At 46.3% G+C, this 25,936-nt stretch overlaps 1 protein-coding gene across 24 annotated transcripts in view; it reads left to right on the top strand.

Moving 5' to 3' along the window:
- CNTROB (centrobin, centriole duplication and spindle assembly protein) overlaps positions 1-24,985 on the top strand; it is a 34,056-nt gene extending 9,071 nt beyond the window's left edge. For 3 of the 24 annotated variants that reach the window (XM_072821258.1, XM_072821261.1, XM_072821249.1), the window contains 18 exons: positions 2,203-2,287; positions 2,516-2,597; positions 3,057-3,213; positions 4,315-4,431; positions 4,636-4,752; positions 5,135-5,233; positions 6,184-6,420; positions 6,744-6,890; positions 19,405-19,538; positions 20,097-20,222; positions 20,373-20,535; positions 21,386-21,644; positions 22,599-22,735; positions 22,990-23,050; positions 23,223-23,390; positions 23,534-23,666; positions 24,138-24,210; positions 24,382-24,985. In XM_072821258.1, coding sequence (XP_072677359.1) covers positions 2,203-2,287; positions 2,516-2,597; positions 3,057-3,213; positions 4,315-4,431; positions 4,636-4,752; positions 5,135-5,233; positions 6,184-6,420; positions 6,744-6,890; positions 19,405-19,538; positions 20,097-20,222; positions 20,373-20,535; positions 21,386-21,644; positions 22,599-22,735; positions 22,990-23,050; positions 23,223-23,390; positions 23,534-23,666; positions 24,138-24,210; positions 24,382-24,507 — 2,421 coding nt within the window. In that variant the 3' untranslated portion in view covers positions 24,508-24,985. Of the gene's footprint in view, positions 1-2; positions 1,228-2,202; positions 2,288-2,515; positions 2,598-3,056; positions 3,214-4,314; positions 4,432-4,635; positions 4,753-5,134; positions 5,234-6,183; positions 6,421-6,743; positions 6,891-19,404; positions 19,539-20,096; positions 20,223-20,372; positions 20,536-21,385; positions 21,645-22,598; positions 22,736-22,989; positions 23,051-23,222; positions 23,391-23,533; positions 23,667-23,962; positions 24,047-24,073; positions 24,211-24,381 lie in introns of those variants that run through there. The other 21 variants (XM_072821274.1, XM_072821253.1, XM_072821262.1 and 18 more) reach the window with 21 other exon arrangements.
- The last annotated feature ends 951 nt before the right edge of the window (positions 24,986-25,936 follow it).

Raw genomic sequence — 25,936 nt, 5'->3', positions numbered from 1 at the left:
CGCGTCTAGGACTCCCGGGCTGCAGAAGCTGTCTGGGCGCCGACCAGGGAGAGCGCTGGGATGGTGACGTCATCGAGGCGGGCGAGGCGGGGCTGCGGACGGTGGGCGGGAGGCTGCCAACGGTTTTGAGTGTAGGGAAGGCGGTGAGGGTGGGTGTGGAGGGGTCCTTGGTCCGGGCTCAGGGGAGGCGGAAGATCCCTGGTCCACACCTTGGCAGACTGGGGGGCGCTGAGGTCCGGCGGTGTGGCGTGGAGTGGCCGGGCGTAGTCGGGGTAGAGGATCTCAGCCTGGGCTAGGGGGCGGCGAACTTTTTCAGAGAGGTCTGAGGAGGCGACCGGGTGTTCACAGTTTCTCTTGGGATAGCACGGAGGGAGGGGTTCTGGGGAGCCCCCAATGGCTTTCTTGCCAGGAGCGGTCAGAGGGGACATACAGAGGGGTTGACCGTGGCTGGAACAGGTGCATGGCGAGGCGAGGGGCATGAGGAGGTGGGGAGCGTGAGGGTCCTGCCTCTCCGAGACCGGGACCAGGTGAGGGCCCAGTAAGACTGCTGGAGGGCAATCAGGCCCCTGTTGGATTTAGGTCCGTTTCACTTTGCACGTTCTGGGTGTGAGAATTTAAGAACCTGCAGCGCTCCAAGGAACTGCAGTAGTGCTGTCACCCCTCGGTCTTCTCTCCCCAAGCCCCTACTTGCTTCACCCTCCTTTTCCACCGGTCCCAGGCCCTGTGGAAGGAAATGCTTTTGCCCTCTCCCATGGCCTCTGGAACTGCTGGAAACCTTTCCTCTAACCAGAAAGCTTCCCTACCGTTACTCACCAAGGATTCTTGGCTTGGAGCCTTTCTCCTTTCTCCCAAATCTTTCCCCGTGCACTTCCCCGCCTGGGGTCTCCTGAAGCAGGACCAGGTGTTCCTAGCTCTGCTGTCTGCAGTTGTCTCCTGCTTGTACTCATGGCAACGTCAGCTACCAGACCCGGTTCACCTCTCCGGGCTGAGGATCTTCTGAGTGATCCATCCGACGTCCCTGGGCTGAACCAAGTATCCTCTGAGGTGACCTCCCAGCTCTATGCCTCCTTGCACCTCAGTCGTCAGGCGGAGGCGACAGCCCGAGCCCAGCTGTATCTCCCCACCGCCTCCCCACCTCCTCATGAAATGTTAGATGGCTTGGCCCAAGAGCTGAGTCACAGCTTGTCGGTTGGATTGGAGAACAATTTGAAGAAACAGGTGAGAGAGGTGTGTCTTGGGGACTTCTAGGATCTTGGAATTGGAGGTGATAAAAAATTTGCTGAGATTTGAACTCCTATTGTTGGATTTCAATTCCTTTTAACTACGGAGTGTTCTTTGTGCTTGTTCCTGGGAACAAAATGTTTATGAGGGAGGAAGTGTCCTGGGATGCCATAATCTGGAAAATGGTGAAATTTGTAGGGTTTTTTGGTCAGAGACACCTGCACCGTGGGACAGATTGCTGTGCTTTGATTGGGACTTGGGCACCAAGTGAGGATAAGGTTTCTTCAGCTCAAGGGGGGGAACTAGGTCCTTAGGGGTAGCAAAATATGCTAAAATCCTTCCAGCTCAAAGCTAGTTTGATTATGTGATTTTCAGTTTGGTATTGTCAATCATTAAAATACGGTCTAATTGATGTCACGTGTTAGAGATTGGTTATTAGCGTTGGGTAGAAAAAGTGTCGTAAGCAATTTGAAGACTGCATAGGTCTTCCAGAGTTTGAAACACCGATAGCCATGGACTGTACAGTCTTCAGACAGGATACTTACTCTCTAGTCTGCAAGAATCTTCATCAGGCTTGTCTTATTGTACCCTGTTAATTTACTTACACTATTTGTGTGGCTTCTTTTTTTTTTTTTAAGATTTTATTTATTTATTCATGAGAGACACACACAGAGAGAGAGGCAGAGGCAGAGGGAGAAGCAGTCTCCCTCAGGAAGCCCAATGCAGGACTCGATCCCAGGTCTCCAGGATCACGCCCTGGGCTGAAGGCTCAACCATTGAGCCACCCAGGCATCCCTTGTCTGGCTTCTGTAGACGTTTGAGTTTCAACCCTTGCTGAGCCAGTTCTGGCTTTCTGGGCTTTCCCAGGTGCTGGAGTAAAAACTCTTGTATTTTAGAGGGTACCAGATGTCATGTACGCTGGCAGTTGGTAGAACATAGATCATTCAGGTTGCATCCGATTTTCATGTTGCTTTTTCCTAGGATGGTTCCAGGCATATCTTTGAGATGGAAAGTGTTCGAGGTCAACTCCAGAGCATGCTCCAAACCTCACGTGTTACAGCCTATCGTGAGTTAACGCATTCTCTGTAAAGAAGAACCCAGATTTAAGGGGTGGGAGAAGGTGGAGAAAGAAAGACATTGGAGACAAGAGAGTTTAGGAGGAAAGGCTCCAGGAAGAGGGACTGGAGGAGCGGGTGAAGGAGAAAGGAAGGCCCTCTCCTCCCTTCACCTTCAAGTGGTCCCTCTTCTTATCCTTACCTGACCCTGGCTGTGGGGTCCCTGTGGCTGCATGCAGGGGATCCCATCACTCCAGGTCCTGGCTCAGAAAGGCGAGAAGAGGACTCCTTTGACAGTGACAGCACAGCCACCTTGCTTAAGTGAGTTCCCTTTAGGGTTCTGCTAACTTGCTTGCTTGCTTTCTTGGAAAGCCAATTGTTCTCTTCCTTAGTTCTCTCTTTACTGCTCTTCTACCTCTTAGGGACCTAAGGTGCTTGTGCTTTAGTTTTCATTTTCATCCTTTCTTTTCCATCTTCTGCCTCCTTTACTCCTTCAGGAACATGGGCATCTGATGCCTACTACCTGGCTTCCTCCCAACCTCTAGTCCATCTTTCCCCAGAAGAGTTAGCTTGTTTCTGCTAAGACTTTCACTGCGGGGATTGTGGTATACAGGAAGGAGCACTCTAGAGTGAATCACAGAACCTGAGTGCTGTCTAGCTCTAAGACTGGGCAAGTCTCTTGCTCTGAGTTTCCATTTCCTCATTGGTAAAATGTCACAGTTGGACTAGGGGCTCTCGAAAGCTTTCCCCACCCTGATATTCTCTGCCTGATTTGCTCAGCACTCGGCCCCTGCAAGACTTATCTCCATCTAGCTCAGCTCAAGCCCTGGAGGAGTTGTTTCCCCGCTACACCAGTCTTCGGCCAGGGCCCCCACTCAATCCTCCGGATCTCCAGGGCCTGAGAGATGCACTGGATTCCGAGCATACCCGTCGCAAGGTGAGTTACCAAAGCTTCCTTTTGAAAGTAGCAAAGATTAGAAATAGGCTGGGTGCTGGAAAGGGCTGAAGGTTGAGGGCCTGCAAGCTGAGACTTTGCTCAGATGGCTCTTCAGGGTGGTCGACTTTGAAATCCCATCGAAGAGGCACACCTCTCCTCCAGGTGTTCATTCTGGGCACTCTGGTGTTTCCTTCATATAGGTAATCACCGTCTGGTATATCTTGTCTGTTTCTCTAAAATTTAAGCTCCATGAGGGTCAGACCTTATCTTGTTCAGCACTGTCTTCCTAAGGTCTAGAATGTGCCTAACACAAAGAAACGTTCCAGAAGCATGTGTTGTGTCTTGAATGAACAACAAGCTGTGCTGGCTTGTGTGAAGGCTTTATAGCTACTGGTGACATTATCTCTGCAAACCTCAGCTTATCTGAAGGGGGCAGAGAGGCAGACTGGGCAGGGGAAAGATTACAATCATTGGCTGTGTTGTCACTTTGGGAACCATCTCTTTATCTATTTTAAACTGCTTGGACCTAAATGAAAGGCTTTCTCCTTTCTCCTTGCCGTGTTTCACTATGTGAGCTTCTTAGGCATGAGTCCCTTTCCATTCTTTGCAGTGTGGGCTGTTGAGCTCCTGCCAAAAGGTTCGTGGACGGACACCTGGGTGGCTCAGTGTTTGAGCATCTGCCTTTGGCTCAGGTCGTGATCCTGGGGTCCTGGGATCAAATCTCATATCTGGCTCCTCACAGGGAGCCTGCTTTTCCCTCTGCCTATGTCTTTGCTTCTCTCTCTGTCTCTCTCATGAATAAATAAATAAAATCTTTTAAAAAGAAGAAAAAAGTTCATGGAAATTTTTCTCAGGATATCCAGAGGAGGAAAGAGCCTGAAAGCCAAGCCCCTGTCTCCTGAGCTGTAGAGGAAGGTGTCAGAGGTCTCAGGCCTCTAATTTCCCGCTCCAAAATTCTTGATTATTCTTCTCCAAACCTGTTCTGTTCTTGGGAACTAGGCTTCCTGTCTCCCGCCCATGTTTGCCTAAAGGAGCTGGAAGGTTTGATGCCTTGGTCAGATTAGGGATGGTAACACCCAGACTTCCCATCCTTCTTCCCAGCATTGTGAGCACCATATTCAGAGCCTACAGACCCGAGTGCTAGAGCTTCAACAACAGTTAGCTGTGGCTGTGACTGCTGACCGCAAGAAAGATATCATGATCGAACAATTGGACAAGGTGCCAGGGTCTCTCCTTGGGGCGGGGCGCCAAAGAATAGTAAATAGGGGGTGGCCAACCACCATTTCTTTGTTCACGCTAGGAGTTAGGGTACAGGGTGGGTTTATTGACTACTGGGAGAAAGTGGCTGTTGACCCCGCCCCTAGGGGCAGAAAGAGGGCAAAACAATTATTTTGAAATTCCCTATGACTTTCCTCTCCTGAGACCCTGGCCCGTGTCGTGGAAGGCTGGAACCGTCACGAAGCTGAGCGGGCAGAGGTGCTTCGGGGGCTCCAGGAGGAACGCCAGGCAGCTGAAATCACCAGAAGCAAGCAGCAGGAGGTGGGCAACCTGGATCAGATGGCATAGAACCTAGTCACAGATCGGTAGAGGGAAAGGAGTCCAAATAGCTCCGAAATAGATTGAGCTCAGCCTTGCAGTTGCTGGCCTGGTCATTCTCCCGTTTTCCCCTCACTGTTTTTGCTGCCAGACTTGCATCATTGATGTCTTTCCAGATTTCCCCACACCACTTAGTCTTCTCTTTGGCCCCTAAGTCATTGAGTTAGGTCTCACTTTTAAAATATATATATAAAAAAAATAAATAAATAAAAAATAAAATAAATAAAATAAAAAAATATATATATATATCGCTAATGCTTATTGAAGTATAACCTGCAGGGATTTTCCTCTCTTCCTGTGTCCTGTGCCCCCCTGTCTCTGAAAGACAGTAACCCACCTTGAGCAAAGCCTTTCCGAGGCTGTGGAGGCCCTGAATCGTGAGCAGGAAAGTGCCAGACTGCAACAGCGGGAAAAAGAGACGCTGGTGAGGATGCCAGGCTGGGTTCATTCCAGTAAAGGCCACTAACTAATTCTACAGGACTGTGGCCCATTGGTGGGTTGTGGGAACCGCGCCAGGGGAGTGTTTCCCAAAGTGTATCCCTTAGAACACTTGTTCTGCTAGATCCTCTGCAAACAAGGCTCTGAGAGACTCTGTAAATCATTTCCTAATTAGAATCATCTGGGGGATCATTTTAAGATGAAGGTTTGGGGGACTAATCACCAGGGGTTTTGATTCAGTAGATCTATTGTGGGGCTGGGGAGGTTAAATATTTTCAGCAGCCTCCTGGGTGATTGTGTGCAGCCAGGTTTGGGAACTCTGGACCAGGGCAGAGCCCAAAAAGTTATGGGATGAGACTCAGGCTTCTTATTGCTGAAATGATAAGGTGATTACCCATACGATTAGTAGCCGGGTTTGGAACTCAGTTGTATGCATGATGCATGCTTGCTCCACGCGTGCCGGCACTTGTCATCATAGCAGGCTTTATCCAACAGCACTGATGATGGTTGCCGGTTGTCTAGTACATGATCGGAGGCTGGGTTTTCTAGTCTTTGTGCAACTTCTTTTGATGATGATTGTGACCGCTATTTTGTATTGAGCACTTACTATGTGCCAGACACTGTGCTAATTGCTTTCTGTACACTCTTTATTTTAATCCTCAAAAAGTAGGCCCTAGATATTATGCCAATTTCTCAGGTAAAGATGTGTGCCTAAGAACATAGTGACAGCTGGGATTCAAACCGATTCAAACAATTTGAACACAGAGGCACCTAATTCTGGAACAGAAGTTCCTGTTTCCTATGTTACAATCCTGGGGGCTTGTCAACTGCTGTGTTCTCAGAGGACCTGACTCTCAGCCGGTACACTGTATGCGGGTGAGGGGGCCGATTGCTGGTCGTTTGAGGGCTTGCTGAGAATCTTGGTTTTCCCTGTAGGAGGAGGAGAGGCAAGCTCTGAGCCTGAGCTTGGAGCTGGAGCAGCAGCGGTGCCGGTCTCTGCAGGAGGAACGGGACGAGGCTCGGGCTGGGCAGCTCAGTGAGCATCGACAGTTGGAGACCCTGAAGCTGGCTCTCGAGGAGGAGCGGCAGGCCTGGGTTCAGCAAGAGCGCCAGATGGAGGGGCGCTATGGGGCCCTGCAGGAGGAGGTGCAGGCTCAGTTAGAAAAGGAGAAGGTATGAGAGTGGCCATTGGGGAATGGGGAACAAATGAAGGGCAAAATAATGGAATGAAATGGGATGTCCAAATATGGCGGGTAGGGGGCTGGTCTGGAGAGTGGAGAACGATTTGTGGGGGACGAGGTAGAGAGTGCTGGGCCAGCAGGGAGGGCTATACACAGAAGGCGGAAGAGTGAGATTAACCAGAGATGAGCTAATAGTCAAACTTGAAGAAGGAGAGAAGCAGTGCGGGTTTTAGGGCATGGGAGGATGACTTGGGGAATGGAGGTAACAGGAGACAGGAAACAAGGCCTGTACTTATGCTTGATTTCCCTTGTCAGGAGAACACCCAGAGGGAGGCCCAGGCAGCGCGGGAGGCCCAGAAGCAGCTAGTGCTGGTGCAGTCAGAGGTGCGACGGCTAGAGGGGGAACTGGATACAGCTCGGAGAGAGAGAGACGCCCTGCAGCTGGAAATGAGCTTGGTGCAGGTCAGGTGGTGACAGGTACCTGAGGTTGCCTTCCTGGTGAGGACAAGTAGGCCTGAGGCACCCTTTGGGAGTCATGGCAGTCACTCCCAGTTTTAGCTAGAATTTTGACTCCTAAAGGCTTCTGCTTTTATAGGAGCCCCCCTCCCTTATCCATGGGGTGGGGGGTACAATTCCCAAAACCATTTGCAGTACTAAACCCTATATATACCACATGTTTTCTGTATGTGTATGCCTATGGTAAAGGTTAATTTATAAGTTATTCACAGTAAGAGGTTAACGATAACTCATTGTGAACTTGAATCCTTATAGCAACAGATTGTAATAAGTTATGTGAATGAGGTCTTGCTCAACACATCTTAATGTCCTGCGCTCACTCATCTTCTAGTGAGGATGTGAGCTGGGGAAGTGCCCGAAGGGTGGGATGCAGGAAGTGAGGGGCACAGGTGTGTGACAGCCTTAGGGTGCTACTGACCTTCCGACAATATGTCAGAAGGGGGATTGCCTGCTTCCAGACCACGGTTGATCGTGGATAACTGAAACTGCCAAGAGCAAAACTGTGGAGAGAGGAATACAGTGTGTATAAAACAGGGTGCTAAGGGCACAGTGAGGGGCACCAGGGTGGCTCAGTGGTTGAGCATCTGCCTTTGGCTCAGGTCATGATCCCGGGGTCCTGGGATCAAGTCCCACATTGAGTTCCTCAGAGGGAGCCTGCTTCTCCCTCTGCCTATGTCTCTGCCTCTCTCTCTGAGTGTCTCTCATAAATGAATAAATAAAATTTAAAATAATAATAAAAAAAAGAATGTATGTGCTAGGCAACTCCCCATATAGCTACCGGGCTCCTCATCAGCCAGGACTATTCCCAGCTCCCAAAACAGCACTTACTCAGTGGGGCCATTGAGTAGACTCAGTGAACACACGCACACAGCAAGCACCAGTCCAGAGGGCTCATGCACTGCTATGGAACTGTACTAAACATCTTTACCCTTGGTTCGTGAGAAATTAGTTTCTGTGCATTCAGTCCGCCAATTCAGTGTGCTAGGTGAAAAGTAAAAGGAGTGTGTTTTTCCAAACACTGACCTCACTAACCCAGAACCTGGGTGCATTTCCTTCCATTGATCATTAATTAATAAGGAAAGTCACTCAGGTTGACTTGTTCTGAGAACCTCATCAGTGTGCCCCCCCCCCCCTTTTTAAAAGAGCCACCCAGATGTCCCTAGCACACACATTCTTGAAGTAGTATGATAGGTGATAAGTTGATGGACAGGAGAACTACTCTTGACTCGATGTCATCTTCCTAGTGAGGTCTCCCCCCAATCACACTGAATGAAATCTGTAACCTCTGACAATCCCTGTTCCCCTTCCCTGTTTGATTCTCCTAACATACATACATTCTCATAACATCCCACGTCGGGCTCCCGGTGCATGGAGCCTGCTTCTCCCTCTGCCTGTATCTCTGCCTCTCTCTCTGTGTGTGTGACTATCATAAATAAATAAAAAATAAAAAAAAAAAAGAAAACAAAATTAAAAAAAAAATCTGGTGTATTTTTTGAAGGCAAAGATTTTTGTCTCTTCATTATTGAATCCCACAATAGTCCCTGGCTTTAGTGTTATTCGTGTCATCAATTTCTTATTGCTCTTTCCATTATCTGAAGGGAGGTGTTGACTTTTCCAACTATTACTATAGAACTGTCCATGTCTCCCTTCAAGTCTGGCTGTTTTTTCTTCATATGTTTGGGGGTTTTGTTAGATACATAGAAGTTTATATTGTTATATCTTCTTGATACAACCTTTTCTGGCTTAAAATCTATTTTGTCTAATGATAATTTAGCCCCCACCCTAGCTCTCCTGGTTGCTGTTTGCATGGGCTGATTTTTTTCATCCTTTTACTTAACAGGCTTTTGTTTCTTTGTATCTAAAGTGAATTGTCGACAATATACAGGTGGATCATATTTTGTTTTGTTGTTTAATCCATTCTGCCAATTTCTTCCTTTTAGTTGGAGAGTTTAATCCTACTATATTTAAAGTAATTACTGGTAAAGAGGAACTTATTTCTTCCATTTAACTATTTGTTTTCTGTATGCCTTACTTGATTTTGTTTTTCATTTGCTCCATTACTGTCTTTTGGGGGTATTTCATCAATATTTTGTGTATTGCTTTTGATTCTCTTCGTTTTTCCTTTTCTGTACATTTTCAAAGTTATTTTCTTAATGATTATCCTAAGATTACAATTAACATCTTAAAGTGACAATAACCTAGTTTGAATGATACTAGCTTTAGTTTCAGTAGCATACAACTACTATTCCTATGTATCAGTGTTCCTCTTCTTTCATAGTGTTACTGGTGCAGATTTACCATTACTGTTTTATGCATCTGCCATTTATATCCTATAGAAAAAAGGAAGTTATAAATTGAAAGTACAGTAATAGACATTTGTATTTTCCTTATTTGTGTTTTTATTTCTTCATATGGCTTCATTTATTTATTTATTTTTTTTAAGATTTACTTATTTATGATAGACATAGAGAGAGAGGCAGAGACGCAGGAGGAGGGAGAAGCAGGCTCCATGCTGGGAGCCTGATGTGGGACTCGATCCCGGGACTCCAGGATCACGCCCTGGGCCAAAGGCAGGCGCTAAACCGCTGAGCCACCCAGGGATCCCCTTCATATGGCTTCATAAGGCGCTTCTCCCTTGCTCCTTTCTTTGTGTTTGTCTTTAAAAAAAAAAAAAAACTAATTTATTTGAGAGAGAGGGAGAGAGAGAGAAAGAGAGAGAGAGAGAATGAGAATGCACGCCAGCGGGGGGAGGAGCAGATGGAGAGAGACAAGCCGACTTTGTGCTGAGCACAGAGCCCAGTGCAGAGCCGGAGCCTGACGCAAGTTTGATCCCATGACCCTGAGATCATGACATGAGCCAAAATCAAGAGTAGGCCACTTAACCTACTGAGCCACTCAGGCTCCCCTTGGTGTTTGGCTTTTGACACTATGACTATGATGTGTTGTACTGTGGATCTCCTTGGGTTTATTCTGCTTAGAGATTGTTGAGTTTTGGAGATGGGTAGATTTATGTCTTTTATCAAATTTGGGAAGTTTTTGTCTGTTTCTTCCGTTACTTTTTCCTGTTCTTTTTCTTTCTCTTGTCAATCTGAGACTTCCTTAGTGCATCGGTTGGTATGATGTCTCACAGATCCTTCAGGTTCTATTCGTTTTCCTTGATTTTTTTTTTTTTTTCTTATTGGGTTGGATAATTTCTTTGGCTTATCCTCAAGTACATTGGCCCTTTCTTCCTGCTGAAATCTGCCATTGAGCCCCTTTAGTGAATTTTTAAAATAGTCTTTATTTTTTAGAGCAGTTTTTTTGTTGAGAGCAAAAGTGAGCAGAAGGTACAGAGATTTCCCATATACTCCCTACCTCCACAGATACATAGCTGTCCCCATTACCAACATCCCCCACTGGAGTAGTATGTTTGTTACAATTGATAAACCTACATTGACACGTCATTATCACCTGGAGTCCATTAGGGTTCCTCTTGGTTTTGTACATTTTGTGGGTTTGGACAAATTTATAATGACATGTATCCACCTTTATAGTGTCACACTTAGTTTCACTGCCTTAAAAATCCTTTATGTGCTGCCTGTTCATCCCTTCTTCCTTCTGACACCTGGCAACCACTGATCTTTTTACTGTCACCATAGTTTTGCCTTTTCTAGAATATCATGTAGTTGGAATCCTACAGTACATAGCCTTTTCAGACTGGCTTCTTACACTTAATAATATGCATTTAAGTTTCCTCCATGTCTTTTCATGGCTTGATAGCTCATTGCTTTTCAGTGTTAAGTAATATTCCACTGTCTGGATGTGCCATAGTTTATTTATCCATACATCTACTGAAGGACATCTTGGTTTTTTCTAACTTATGTCAGTTAAGAATGAAGCTACTAGGGACGCCTGGGTGGCTCAGTGGTTTGGCGCCTGCCTTCAGCCCAGGGTATGATCCTGGAGACCCAGGATCGAGTCCTGTGTTGGGCTCACTGCATGGAACCTGTTTCTCTCTCTGCCTCTCTCCCTGTATTTCTCATGAATTTAAAAAAAAAAAAAAAAAAAGGATAAAGCTGTTATAAACATCCTTGTGCAGGTGTTGGTGTGGACCTCAGTTCTAACTCCTTTGGGTAAATACCAAGGACCGTGGTTGCTACATCGTATGGTAAGAGTACATTTTGTTTTGTAAGAAACCACCACAGTGTCTTCCAGAGGGGCAGTACCATTTTCATTCCCATCAGCAATGAACGAGCGTTCCTCTTGCTGCACTTTCTCCAATGTTTGTTGTGGTCAGTGTTCTAGATTTTGGTTATTTCAATAGGGCTATGTTGCAAAATGGGGGTATGTAGTGGTATCTAGTGAAATTTTCATGTTGTCAATTATACTGTACAGCTCCAGAATTTCTCTTTGGTTCTTTTTTACAATTTACGTCTCTATTGATATTTTTTTATTTGTTCAAACATTATTCTGATTTAATTTAGTTTGTTGTCCAAATCACTCATTGAGCATATTTAAGACTGTTGATTTAATGTCTCTGATTGGTAATCCCAGTGTCTGGACTTCCACGGGAAATGTTCTTGTCAAATTCTCTTTTTTCCTTATTTTATTTTATTTCTTTTAAGATTTACTTTTTTAAGCACTCTCCACACCTAACATGGAGCTCAAACTCACAACCGCAAGATCAAGAGTTGCATCTACTGACTGAGTCAGCCAGGTGCTCCTAGTTGTCTTTTTCCTTTGAGTCATATTTTCTTGTTTTGATGTTTTATAGTTTGTTGTTGAGAACTAGACATGTTATGTATTATAATATAATTACAGAAATGAAAAAAAAAATTACAGAAATGATATTTTCTCTCTCCTTGGGTTTCTTTTGATGGCTACAGTCATCCATTTGTATAGTGACTTTTTCAACTGTTTTTGCAAAGTCTGTTTCTTGATCTGTGTGGTGACTGACATTTCTGTTCTGTTTTCTCTGATTAGCCTGGAAGTTGACAGAGATTTCCTTCAATGTCTGAATTCCTCTCCCAAATAAGTATATATGTCTCTTTAAATCTTATGATTGATGCCACCAGGGAAGCTTCTGCAGTGGCCCCAAACAAAGGTGGTAGTTTGCTCTGGTTCCTCAGGGAACTGCCAAATTGACCAGAACACCCAGTCCCATGTTTTTAGAGGAGAGAGTCTTTACTGCCCACCCTGCTTTAGCCAGCCCCTCTGGTTTCTAGGGCTACCATTGTCAGGGCTGCGGAGGGATGCAGGAATGGAAGCAGACTCCCATACATAGCTCTGTACCAAAGTCCATCAGCCTCTGCCTTCATCAAGCACCCTCCTGGTTGTCTCAGTGTCTGATCAGGTTCCAGAATTCCCAAATAGTGGGTTTTGATATTTTTCCACCAGCTTAATGGATATTTCAGGAGAAGGACTAACCCCTGCAATTTCCTGTCTTGCCATTTTCTGTGATGTGACTATTTTAAATTGTTTTAATAAAAAAACCACCATAAAACATTATTGATACTGTTCTCTAAAGTCAATATTCTTTAGGAGTATCTACAGAATTTGCTGTTTTCTTTGCTGTTCTAGCCTTCTTTGAACTCAGACCTCCCAGGTGAGATCTTTTTCTTGATGGAAAAATCTCTTATGCATGTATATATGTATGTACATACGTTTTTGTTTAGTTAGTTAGTTTAGTTTGAAAACGTTTTTAGGGAAATGCCTGGATGGCTCAGTGGTTGAGTGTCTCTGCCTTCTCTCCTGGGATCCGGGATCAAGTCCTACATCGGGCTCCCTGCAGGGAGCCTGCTTCTCCCTCTGCTTGTGTCTCTGCCTCTCTCTGTGTGTCTCTCATGAATAAATAAATAAATCCTTTAAAAAAAGTTTTTAGGGGTACCTGGGTGGCTTAGTCTGTTAAGCATCTGACCCTTGATCTTGACTCAGGTCCTGATCTCAGGGTCATGAGTTCAAGCCCTATATTGGGCTCATGCTGGGTGTGGAGCCTACTCAATTAATTAAAAATTTTTTTTAGTTTTAAAAAATAAAATAATATATTTCACATTCATTTTTTTTAAGATTTATTTTTATTTATTAGAGAAAATGCATGGGGGAGGGGCGGAGGGAGAGAATCTTGAAGCAGACACCCCACTGAGTACGGAGTCCAATGTCGGGGGTCAGTTTTACAATCCTGAGATCATGACTGAAGCTGAAACCAAGAGTTGGATGCCCAACCACCTGAGCAACCCAGGCACTCCATATTTCACATTCTTTTTTCTTTAAGATTTTATTTATTTATTCATGAGAGATACAGAGAGAGAGAGGCAGAGACACAGGCAGAGGGAGAAGCAGGCTCCATGCAGGGAGCCTGATGCGGGACTCAATCTTGGGACTCCAGGATCATGCCTTGACACTAAAGGCAGACACTCAACCACTGAGCCCCCCGGGTGTCCCTCACATTCATTTTTGAAGTAGTTCCTGGACATGGAATGCTAGGTTGGTAGTTATTTTAACATATAGAAAATGTCATCCTGACGTGCATTATTACTGTTGAGAAATCAGCTATCACTGGACTATTCTTGCTTTTAAATTTTTCTCTTTGTAATTTTTATGTTTTTAACTGGATGCCCTTAATATGAATTTTTTTTAATAATCTTTTTTGGGATTCAATTGGCTTCTTGAATCAGTGTGGTATCTTTGATCAGTTCTAGAAAATTCTGTCATTATCTTTGCATATTGCCTCAGCTCCATTGTCATTGTCATCTCTTTCTGGAATCCAATTAAGTGTACCTTTACCTTTTTTCTGTGTCTTTGCTGCCGTTTTTTCCCTCATCTTTTCTGTTTTCATACTTACTCTGGATAACTTCCTATCTTCCAGTTCATTAATTCTGTGTTCAGTTTTGTCTAATTTATTTTTCTAGCCACTGACTGGGTTTTTAATTGTATTTATTGTATTTTTTCATTTTATAAGGTACTATATTTATTTTATTTTTTTTAATTTTTTAAAAGATTTTATTTATTTATTCATGAGAGACACACACAGAGAGAGAGGTAGAGACACAGGCAGAGAGAGAAGCAGGCTCCATGCAGGGAGCCTGACGTGGGACTCGACCCCCGGGTCTCCAGAATCACACCCTGGACTGAAGGCAGCACTAAATCGCTGAGCCACCCAGGCTGCCCACTATTTTTATTTTTTAAATCTTGCTTTTTCATAGTTTGTTTTCTGATATTTTCATGTTTGTCTTTGATCGCTTTAGTGTTCTTACTTACAGATGATAATTTTATGTAAAATGTTTGATGATCCTTTTTTGCTATCTCTTGTTTTTACCAGTTCCCATAGAGTCTACTTTCCTTAGGTCCTATTTCTTTCTTTTTTTCTTTTATCTTTTAAGTAGGCTCCATATGCAACGTGGGGCTTAAACTCAGGACCCTGAGATCAAAAAAAAAAAAAAAAGACCCTGAGATCAAGAATTGCATGCTTTACTGACTGAACCAGCTAGACACCCCCAGGTTCTGTGTATATCAGATTGTGTGCTACACTCTGTATTTGAAAAATTATAGGAATAAATTGACGCCTACAGTGAAAGTACTTTACTCCAGAGAAGATTTGCTTTTATCAGGCCCTGAAAGACACTACAAGACCAGGATTTAAACCAAATTTTCAGGGATTGGGATTCTTCTATTATTAAAGCTGAGCTTTAATTTTGTCTAGGCTATTATACTTCTGGTTCACCTTCCATCCTGAGGGTAAGGATATTAGCCCTAATTTATGGTGGAGAGCGTCTCCGGTTAGACTTTCCAACCTGTATGGGCCCTGGCCTTTGATTTCTGTTCATGTGCCCTTGAAAGACAGTCCAAACAAGGGTTTTAATTTTCTAGGGTAGGCAGATACCCCTACGGCAAAAATGGCTTTCTACTATGGTTGTTAACGTAGCTGAGCCCCCATGTTTCCTTTGCTCTGGCCTAGTAATTTCATATGGTTCTGTTAACTCTTTGGTGCTTTTTAGGAAAATTTATGTGTGTGTGTGTATATATATATATATATATATAAAAAATATTTAATTCAGGGTTGCCTGGGTGGCTCAGTCAGTTGAGCATCCAACTGTTGATCTCAGCTCAGGTCTTGATCTCAGGATCATCAATTCAGGTCCCGCGTTGGGCTACATGCTGGTTGTGGAGCCTACTTAAAAGGAATAATAAAATAGGGGTACCTGGGGGGACTCTGGTTGAGCATCCACCTTCAGCTCAGGTCACAATCCCAGGGTCCTGGGATCAAATCCTGTATTGGGCTCCCCACAGGGAGCCTGCTTCTCCCTCTTCCTGTGTCTCTGCCTCTCTCTGTGTGTGTCTCATGAATAAATAAATAAAATCTTTAGAAATGATAATAATAATAAAGTAAAATAATAAAAAATATTTGTTTGTTTTGGTTCAGCAGGAGAGTTAATCTGAACAACTTTACCTGCCAGTATTAGAAACATGAAGATGTACCGCCTCTCTTCTTATACTCTAAAGTAGTTTGTACATTTGGATTTCATGTGTTTCTTGAATATTTGATATTTGACTACCAGTTTTGCTTCTTTACTGTTTATGGAAACATTTAGGTTTTCTGTTTCTTCTTGAATTATTTTTGGCGCTCTTTATCTGTTTATCCATCCAGTCTAAATTTTCTAATTTACTGACTTAAAATTGTACGTAATTTTATTTTTTAATGTTCATGGCATCATTTCTACTTCTATTTGTTCCTGATACTATTCTTTTTTTCATTTGTCTCTTTTTAAAACCATCTTAGTTGTAGTTGTTGATTTCCTGAGCTATCTTCAAACATTTATGGTTTTTCAATTTACTTTTTGGGTTTTTGTGTATGTTATGTATGTGTTTTTTAAAGACTTTATTTGAGAGAGAGAGCGAGCGCATGTGAGTGCAAGCTCGGGAAGGGACAGAGGGAGAGAGAATCTTAAGCAGACTCTGAGCTCAGCTGGAGCCCAATGCGGGCGCTCGATCTCAAAACCCTGAGATCATGACCTGATCGAAAATCAAGAGTCAGCTGCTTGACCCACTAAGCTGCTGAGGTGCCCCTCTATTTACATTTTTATTGTTGATTTATAGCTTAACTTTGTGATTAAAAAGCATGGTCTTTTCAAAAAAGAATTGCTGATGTGTATTCCGCACAACTTTTTGTATTGAAATAGTTCTATGTTAACAAAATGTTGCATGAATAGTATAATGAATGACTATTTTTTTTTTTTTTTTTTACAAATGACAGATTCACCAGTTGACATTTTTGACATTTTGCAACATTTTTGTTTTGTCTGGCTGCACCTCCCTGTCCCTCTCTCTCTCTTCCCCAAGCCCCATCACTGTACAGTTTTCTTGTAGACATGAGAGAATATGTTTTTTGTTTGTTTTAGATTTTATTTATTTATTCATGAGAGACACAGAGAGAGAGGCAGAGACACAGGCAGAGGGAGAAGCAAGCTCCATGCAGGGAACCCAACGTGGGACTCGATTCCGGGTCTCCAGGATCACACCCTGGGCCAAAGGTGGCACTAAACCACTGAGCCACCCGGGCTGCCCGATAATATGTTATTCTTATTACGTAAATTCTTTGAACTTTTTTGAGACTTATTTTTTGTTCTAATATGTGGTCCATTTTTCTAAGTGTTTCACGTGTGCTTGAAAGTATAATTTATAGTTGGGTGAAGTTTTGTGTGTGTGTCTATTTGTATATGTCTAGTTTGTTAATTTTGCTGTTTAAATCATTGTTTCCTTATTGATTTTTTTTCTTTAAAATCTCATTGAATGTAGATTTTTCTATTCCTCCTATAGTCTATCAGTTTTTGCTTTATATATTTTAAGGCCGTTGTTAAGAGCATATAAATTTTTAAATTGCTATATCTTTGCTGGTAAATTGAATGTTTTATCCATATGAGGTGACTCTTTTTATCTTTAAAGTCTAATTTTGCCTAATAGTATATTATAATGTTATAAGACTTATATCAGCCTTTTTAAAAAATATTTTTTCTAAGTCTTTTCCTTAAAGTAGAGCTTTCCTGGTGAATATGGTCGGATCTGTGTTTTAACTTTAGGTTTCATTTTGTCTTACCTATTTAATGTTTATTTTCCTTTCCTTTCTTGTCATCTTTTAGATTCATTACTTTTTTCCCCTCATTTTCTTTCTTTGTCAGCTATTTTTAAAGCCACAAACTTGGTTTCTATTTGTTTAGGGGCTCCTTTAGGAATTATAACACTCATACTTCAATCAAAGTGAATTTATTGGAGGTAAATACCATGGACGAAGAAGGGAGCCAGTATCAACATTTTTGGGTGATTCCCAAAGAAGTTTTAAGAGTATATTTAAGATATAAAGTTATCTATGAGGCAAGTTTAAATAATACAGTGGTAAAAGTATTGATTACCTTCTGTTACCACACCCCTTTGTGTGTGTCCTTTCAGGACCTTTTCATTTAAGTTTGTGGGTTGCTGCTTTATTTTTTTTTTTTTAAGATTTATTTATTTGTGAGAGGGAACGAGTGGGGGGAGGGTCAGAGGCAGAGGGAGAGAGAATACCAAGTAAAGTGTACGGAGTGCAGAGCCTGATGTGGGGCTCTATCCCAGGACCCTGAGATCATGACCTGAGCTGAAACCAAGAGTCAAATGCTTAACTGAGCCACACAAGTGCCCCTGGGGGTTGCTGCTTTAAAAAAACTATACATTTGCTGCAACTTGTCATTGTTACCTCTTAATAGAAACATCTTTCCATGTCCAGTATGCCCAGTACATGTAGGTAGATGTACATTGTGGATTTTTAAGAATTGTTTAATGTTGGACACCTGAGTGCCTCAGTGGTTGAGCATCCGCCTTTGGCTCAGGTCATGATCCTGGGGTCCTGGGATCTAGTCCCACATCAGGCTCCTTGCAGGGAGCCTGCTTCTCCCTCTGCCTGTGTCTCTGCCTCTCTCTCTCTGTCTCTCATGAATAAATAAGTCTTTAAAAAAAGAATTTGTATAATGTTGCAGTGAATGGGTGAATCATAGTTTTCTTAAGCATTTTCCTTTCCATGAGAAATGTACACTGACACCAGTTTTTTTACACTATTAAAAGCAGTGCTGCGGTGAGCATCATTGTACATAAATCTTCAGTGCCACTTCTGTAGGATAGATTCCATAAAGTGCCATTGCCGGCTCAGAGGGACTTTTGCATTAAGAGAATTTAGGTAATGAGCTGTCAAGAGCAGTCAATATCAGGAAACAGCAGTTAGAATGGGGCTGGGGTGGGAGGAAATGGGGAGAGCTTGTTCAGTGGGGAGTTTTAATTTTATAAGATGAAAAGTTGTGGAGATCTGCACAATAATGTGAATATGGTTAACACTACTCAACTGTACACTTAAAAGTGGTTAAAAAGGGGCACCTGGGTGGCTCAGTTGGTTAAGCATCTGCCTTCGGCTCAGGTCATGATCTCAGGGTCCGGGGATCTAGTACTGCCTCCGGCTCCCTGCTCAGTGGGGAGTCTGCTTCTTCCTCTCCCTCTGCCCTTCCCCCTGCTCATGCACGCTCATGCTCTCTCTCTCTCTCTCTCTCTCTCTCTCTCTCTCTCTCTCTATATATATATATATATATATATATATATATATAAATCTGTCTTTCTCAAATAAATAAATAAAATCTTTAATACTGAATTACCATGGTGTAGTGAGTGGAGGAATAAATTCAGGAGATGTTAAGGAAGTAGGATGGAATGACCCATTCCTTGGAAGATGGAAAGAAGTCGGAGTCAAGAGTAACACAGGGTTTCAGATAGCCTGAATGTTTCAGTGGAGAGCAGTGCCATGAACTAAGGTGAGAAATATAATAGGAGGAGAAGATTCAAGATTCAGAAACCAAATGAGCTCAACTTGGAACGTGTTTTATTCAAAGTGTATCCAAGTACACTTCTTCACTAGGCTTCTGGGCATGTGGACTTAAAGCCTGGAGGATGAAAGTTCCAGCTAAAGAGAGATACTTAGAAAGCATTTTAAGGTGTAAGTGGTAAAAAAAAAGACATGGCCTAAATGCTGCACATTTATTATCCACGTGTCAGAGCAGTGACTTGGAATGTTAGCACGGAGTCAGAAAGAAGACCAAGGACAGAACTCAAGCATGAGCAGTTGGAGGAAGAGCAGTGGGCTGGGGCCGGGGAGCAGTAGGCACAAGGTCGCAGGGGTTGGTGTGGGTGGTAGGTGTTGCAGGGGAATCCCCTGAGAGAGAGACTGAGATCATCACTGAAATTTAGAAATTGAGTTTTCCATCGTGAACTCCTATGAGGGGAAATCAGGTTATGGTGAGTTGCAGAAGGGCTACAAGGTGAGAAAGAAGAGACGGCAATGCAGCCCTATCCTGCAGCAGGAGGGGTCAGAGACACTAGCTGAGCACCAGCTGTGCCTCAGGCCCTCATGGCCTCCATCCTCTGCGCAGCCCAAGTTGGACTGAGCCGATAGCTCACCTCCCTTTACTCCCAGGCCCGGTACGAGAGCCAGCGGATCCAGATGGAGTCAGAGCTGGCTGTGCAACTGGAGCAGCGGGTGACAGAGCGGCTGGCCCAGGCTCAGGAGAGCAGCCTGCGGCAAGCAGCCTCCCTGCGGGAGCATCACAGGTACTTGGTGCTCATTGTATCCTGCTTTTCTGTGGCTGCAGAACAGCAGCGCCACCCACACGTGTCCTCATCCCCTTGCCACTTTCCAGCTTCCTGGCTCCCATCAGCCAGGACCCGAGTCTTCTCGAGGGAGAGTGTCCCTGGGTGCACACGGAGAGCCGCGAGTGCCCGGGCGTGTCCATCCCCTGGGGGCCAGCCCTTAACCTGTGCATGCACCCTATGGGTGCATATAAATCTCCAGCTCCCTTGTATTGATGGGGACAGTGCTGAGCTATGACCTGTACCATTCCCTTCCCTTCCCATCCCCTCTCCCCTACCAGCTTTTTCTGGAAATGCCTCTTGAATGAATCACTTATCCCATAATTCCTCACCCCAGTCTCTTCCCCCAGGGGAGCCTGTCCTAAGTCACCAGCTCTGTCCCTGTTTCCTGATGAAACCGCTGTGCTTTTGGCCTGGCTGGCTGGCTCTCTCGCTGTCACATGCACGCATTCTGGCTCTTTGCATTTGATGACTTTTGTTTCCAGATTCAGTCCTCCTCCCTCACCTGTGTCCTCTCAGGAAGCAGCTGCAGGACCTGAACGGACAACACCAGCAGGAACTGTCCACCCAGTTGGCCCAGTTTAAGGTGGAGATGGCTGAGCGAGAGGAAAGGCAGCAGCAGGTGGCCCAGGAGTATGAGCTCAGGTAGGCCTCTGCCTGTTCCCTGCATGGAGCCCACTCTGGGAGTGGCCAAGGGCTGCCTGCCCACAGCCTGCGGAGGCCCCGGCACTGTGCCAGGTTTCACACGTCTGTTCCCTCCAAGGCTATCCACCCCCTCTCCCGTCTTTCCTTCAGACTGGCCCGGGAGCAAGCACGTGTGCGGGACCTGCAGAGTGGACAGCAGCAGCTAGAGGAACAGCGGGCAGAGCTGGTGGAGCGGCTCCAGGCCATGCTGCACGCCCACTGGGAGGAGGCCAACCAGCTGCTCAGCGCCACCACCTTGCCTCCTAACCCCCCGGTAGGCATCCCCCCCGCCCCCCAGCTCAGCTGGTCCTAAGTTCAGTTCTCACACCTGCATTGGGGTGGGGGGGAACAACCCCGTGTACTTGCTCCAAGAGCACCCTCATCCCAGGAAGTCTCTGTCGTGGTCACAGCTCACCCAGGCTGGCGCTGGCACTAGGCACAGCTCTCCTGCCACAGCCTGAGAGGTGGTAAGGGATAGCGTGCCCCAGGTTCTGCTGCATGGCGAGGGCCGAGAACTGTTCCATCCTGCCCTGGCACACTTATGTTGGCAGCTTTCCCTTCCTCTTTGTAATTATGAGATTGTTACTTTAAGCTAAAATATTCTTTGGAATGGGTGATAACATGCACGTGGTCAAAAAAGAAATTTGAACAGTTCAAAAAGGTGTAATCTTCTTCCCCCGCAGTCTCTGGGCCCTCTCCCTGGAAGCACCCGCTGGTGCTCGAGCCTCAGGTGTGGCCCTGGCCCCCAGCGGTCGCCTCCTGTATGTGGTTTTGTGACTTGTCCGACTTGTCGTTTGACCAGGTGTTTATTGGTGGACGTCAGAGTCGCTCTCTGTATTTTGTTGCTACACACGGTGCTGAAATAAATAGCATTCACACCTGTCTTCATGCAAGCATCTCTGTACAGCATCTGGAAATGGAATTGTAAGGTCAAAAATAAGCATTTCAAAAATGGATAGAAATGTGATAGACGTCACCAAATCCCCTTCTAAGGACTCTGTGCTAATTTGTAACATTGTACTTGGAATCCCAGTGTCTGTACCGTGTGTGTGTGTGTGTGTGTGTGTGTGTGTGTGTGTGCACAAGGGTGTTGATCCTCCTTCCTGCCTCCATCCTCTGCCCAGGTTCCGACCACCAGCCCTGCCAGCCCTGGGCCGCAGGACCTAGAGAAGGGGGAGAGGAAGCTCTGGACTCTGCCTCCCGTGGCCGTGGCCCTGAAACCCGTACTGCAGCAGAGCCGGGAAGCTGGCGAAGAGTTGCCTGGAGGGCCACAGGTTCTTTGCAGCTCCTCCCCAGATCTCAGCCTCCTGCTGGGCCCCACTTTCCAGAGCCAACACGCCTTCCAGCCCCTGGAGCCAAAGCCAGGCCTCACCTCATCTTCTGGTAACAGGACAGACATCACTGGGGTTCCTGGCACACACACTGACGGGCTCCCTCTTACCGAGCTTCCTTTTTGCCTGGGACTTAAGCAATTAGTTTCCCAGATGTCTTAGTGACCAGAAGGTGCAAGGGGCAGAGATCCACTCATGTTGGTTCAAATAGGGAGCAAGAGCTCATGGGGATCCGACGTCACTGGGCTTCATGAGAACCAGCGTTGAGACCCAAGCGCTCTCCAGAACTGGTCTTGAGCCAGGTGGGCCCTCTGCCTCTCCCTGCATGGCTCCTTCCTCTGGTAGACCAGCACTCTCTCTTAGGCTCTTGCTCTCCTAAGCTGGGTTGGCATGTGGGTTTGAACAGCTGTGATCCTGGCTCCAGCCGATACCCTAGACAACCATATAGACATGTTGATGTCTCTGTGCCTTGGGTCCGTCAAGGAGAGGTGACCTGGCAGGTTGGTAACTGTCCTTGGATCGGCCACCCTTGGGTGCGGTGGCTTTCCCTAGCTCCTTCAGCTGGGGCTTGGGTGGATAGCGGTGCTCTGTGTGGTGCAAACGTGACAACCCAGGTCCAGTGAAGAATGAGGGAAGAATTACATCACAATTTTAAATTTAAAAATTATGTAGTAATAACTAAGAAGGATGAGGGCGTGTTCTGGTAAAGGCCAGACTGTGTCTATTAATCCCAAGCCAGTCCAAGTATCTATTTCTGTTCATTAGGGAATTTATGGTGGGATTTCTTAGAGTCTGAGCACCACAGCCTTTCCCTTGTGTCCACACTTCTCAGAGCTCAGTTGTGCTACCTGCCAGCCACCTCTGCTGCTGTGAACTCTGACCTTCCCTTTCTCCCAGCTGGGATTCCCTCCTGTATTTCACAGGCCCCTTCCCTGGGCGTTTGGGGAGTTGATTAGTGGAGGACTCCCCTCCCTTGCAGCACATGCAGCCCTGTCTCACTTTCCAGCTGGGGCCTTCCACCCTGACCACAGGCCCGAGCGGCTATTCCCTGAGGAAGATCCTGGATCTGACGGGGAAAGCTTCCTAAAGCAGGGGCTGCCGCCCCCTACCCAGCTCGAGGGCTTCAAGCATTTTTTGCACCAGGTGAGAGAGGGCCCACTCGTCGTACCTTGCACCTTCTCCCCTTCTTCATTTTCTCCTCCAGGAGTCCAGGATGCCAGCTGCACCCCCTTCAAGGACAGGGCTTCTCTCCCAGTTGGCCTGAGTCCTGTCTCCTAAGCGCCTTCTGGACCTTCGGTGGCTAACCCTCACCTTACTTCCTTGGCCTCTGCCTGCCTCCCAGACCCAGGTCTTCTTCCTTATCAGCTCTCAGGGAACCTTATGTTTTGTTCCCCCAGCTCCTGGAGACGGTACCCCAGAACAGCGAGGGCCCCCCTGTTGATCTGCCCCCTAAGTCTGGTGAGTGCCAGCTCCAAAGAGGATTGGACCTAGGCGTGGAGAAGGTGGGAGCTGGTTATCAGGATGGACTTTGGGGAGCTGGCCAACATCCTAGAGCCTAAGGAAGGCTGGGTGGTAGGGTGTCCTTAGCTCTTACCCGTTTCCTGATTCTTCCATGTCTTTCCCTTTCTAGGTCTGGCTGTCCCATCCTGGGAGGAAGCCCCGCCAGTGCCGCACCTCCCACCCCCTGTTCATAAAACAAAAGTGCCCCTAGCCATGGCGTCTAGTCTTTTTCGGGGGCATGAGCTTCCGTCAAGCCACTCCCAGAGCAGCGGTCCCAGTGGCGGCTCCTCAGAGAGGGGTACGTGGGCCAGGGCTTCCCAGGACACAAAGAGGGCAGGTTGTGGGTGCAGAGCCAGGACCAGGGACTGAAGGCCCCTCTGGGTTCCTGGGGAGGCGGAGCCAGGGCCCCAGCATGACCGGCCTTTCCCATGCGCCCCTCAGGTGGAAATGGGCCAGCCCCCACAGGACAGCTGATGGATGTGTCTCAGCTGCTGCGACTGTACCAGGCACGGGGCTGGGGGGCACTGCCTGCCGAGGACCTGCTGCTCTACCTGAAGAGGCAGGACCAGGGCAGGTACTGGCCTGGAGGGAGGGGAGAGGGGCAGACGGACAGGTCTAGGGTCTGGCCCATGGGTGGGCCCAGCTCAGGCAGGAGGAGAGGCCCGAGTGTGGTTCCCAAGAAGCATCTGTTGTCCTTTTCGGGGGAGGAAAGCACAAGTGAGCAGTGGGCCCAGGGCCTCCTCCCTCCCTCCGTCACTGGCTGCTCCCACCTTTGTCTGGTCTCTTCCTTTCTGTTGTCTTCTCTTCACCTGTAAACGCCACCTCCATGTCTGTAGGTTCTGCCTTAGTTTTCTCCTCTCTGCCCCGCAGCTCAGAACCCACAATGTAGGACTGTGACCTCCCAGCATAGCCCACTAGTGAGTCCACCAGTGGCTCCTCATGTTTGATCCGCAGGTCTGTCTCGTTTGTTCCTCCTCCTAGGAGACAGATTGGGGAGTGGGGTGGGAGGCAGCTCCCCATCCTCATCCCTCGGTTTGTGTGGCAGGATGGACGGCCAAGGGGATAATGTCCCCAGAAGGAACACAGACTCCCGCTTGGGTGAGATCCCCCGGAAAGAGGTGAGGGATAGTGGGGCAGGGACGGGGGCATGGTGGGGGCCCTTTCTCTGTTGCCTGACCCCTTGCTTCCTGTGCACCTTGGGTAGCATGGTCTCTCCTCTGCTTGTTGACCGCTCAGGTGCCTTTCTCCCCTGGCAGGGACACTGACTCTCCCTCCTCTTCTCACCTCAGATCCCCTCCCAGGTGCTCCCTCGCCGCCTGGCTCCAGCCCCTAAGACTGAAAAACCTCCAGCTCGCAGGAAAGGTGGGCACTCTGGCCCCAGTAGCACCAGAAGTCGAGGTGGCATCTGGAGATGAGCCCCCTTTGCCCTTCCTACTCTTTTTCTTTTCTTTTTTTTTCTACTCTTTTTCTTTTAATAAATACTCGAGAATCTGTGTTCAAGTCTCTGACTCCTAGGAATCTGAAAAAATGGAGATTTTTCTAGGAAACGACTTTGAAAAGAAACCTCATTCTGTTTTGAGTATGGTTTTTTTTATATGTTTTGTGTTCCTGTTTTTTATTCTGTGGAAAAGACATGAATGCTTCGAAGAAAAGACCGCCCCTGGCTAGGTTTTGAAGAAAAGACCACCCCTGGCTAGGTTTGAGTAGTTCCACTGAGCTAAGGTTCAGTGTTTCAAGAGTAGAGCACACAGTGATTAGCCGTGGTTGGTGGAGGAATTATGGATGATCCTAATTTTCTTCATACACTTCTGTATTTCCACATTTTCTAAAACAAGTATGTATTACTTAATAATTGGAAAAAATCCTGTAATAAAAGATAAATTATTGTATAAAGAGTTTGAGTAAAAATTTGATTGTCGAGGAGATTATTGGTTTTCAGGAGCCAGTAAAGCCTGCGGATTGCATGGGTAGGATGCTGACTGGCCTCATGCTCCAGCCAGCAGACTTGCTGTGGTGGTAAAACATGGGTCTGAGACTAGACTGCTGGCCAGGAAAAAAAAAAAAAAAAAAAGCCATCATTACAAAACCCACCATCCTCATACCAAAGTGAATAAGGAAACACCAGTTGAGAACTGACCCGTGTGCGAAGCTGAGGAAGGCTCCACGATCACAGCACAAACACTGAACACCAGTGAGTGCAGTTGGGGTCCAGCTGCAGGACGACACTCTGGGACCCACACTGGCTCCAGCCCAGAGCACATGGAGCCCAGAGCTACAAATGGCTTGGTTAGCACCAGAACAGACGCGATAGCATGCAATAGAACGTGATAGAACCCGTCACACGGGTTTGTTATCAGCGAATGTATGGGTCTTGTTTCCCGCCACCATGAAGTCACCTTCTAGCCCCCAAGAGGAGGGAAAAGGAGATGTGAGTGCCCAGGACTAGCTCTGGCCAGGACAGCTTGGCCCCCAGTGCCTATGCTCAGGGCTGGTCCCTCTGGCGGAGAAACAGAGGGCCTCTCGGGCCACACTCCAAGCCCCGTCTGTCTCTACCCACCTAGGAAAACATTTACTTTGCTTTTTCTTTTTTTTTTAACCTCAAGTGCATAAAACCGATCTGAACAAGCTCTGTGATTTGTGGCATTCTGTCACCATGGGCAAGAGATCATTTTGTGCCATTTTGAAAAGTTGGTAAAATGAACACTGAGTCTCACCTCGTTTCCTGGGTCTCAACCTGCCACCATCCGTCAACATGACCCTGCGTTTTTCTTGACGTGAAGGATGGTCTGCAGAATGCTGCCCAGCTCTCTAGAACGAAATCAGAATGGGGCACAGTGCTGATTT

The sequence above is a fragment of the Canis lupus genome, chromosome 3 (genome assembly GCF_048164855.1).
Source record: "Canis lupus baileyi chromosome 3, mCanLup2.hap1, whole genome shotgun sequence".
NCBI classification, from domain to species: Eukaryota; Metazoa; Chordata; class Mammalia; order Carnivora; family Canidae; genus Canis; species Canis lupus.
Note: the sequence above shows the minus strand (reverse complement) of the source record. Positions and strands in the feature narration are given on the sequence as shown.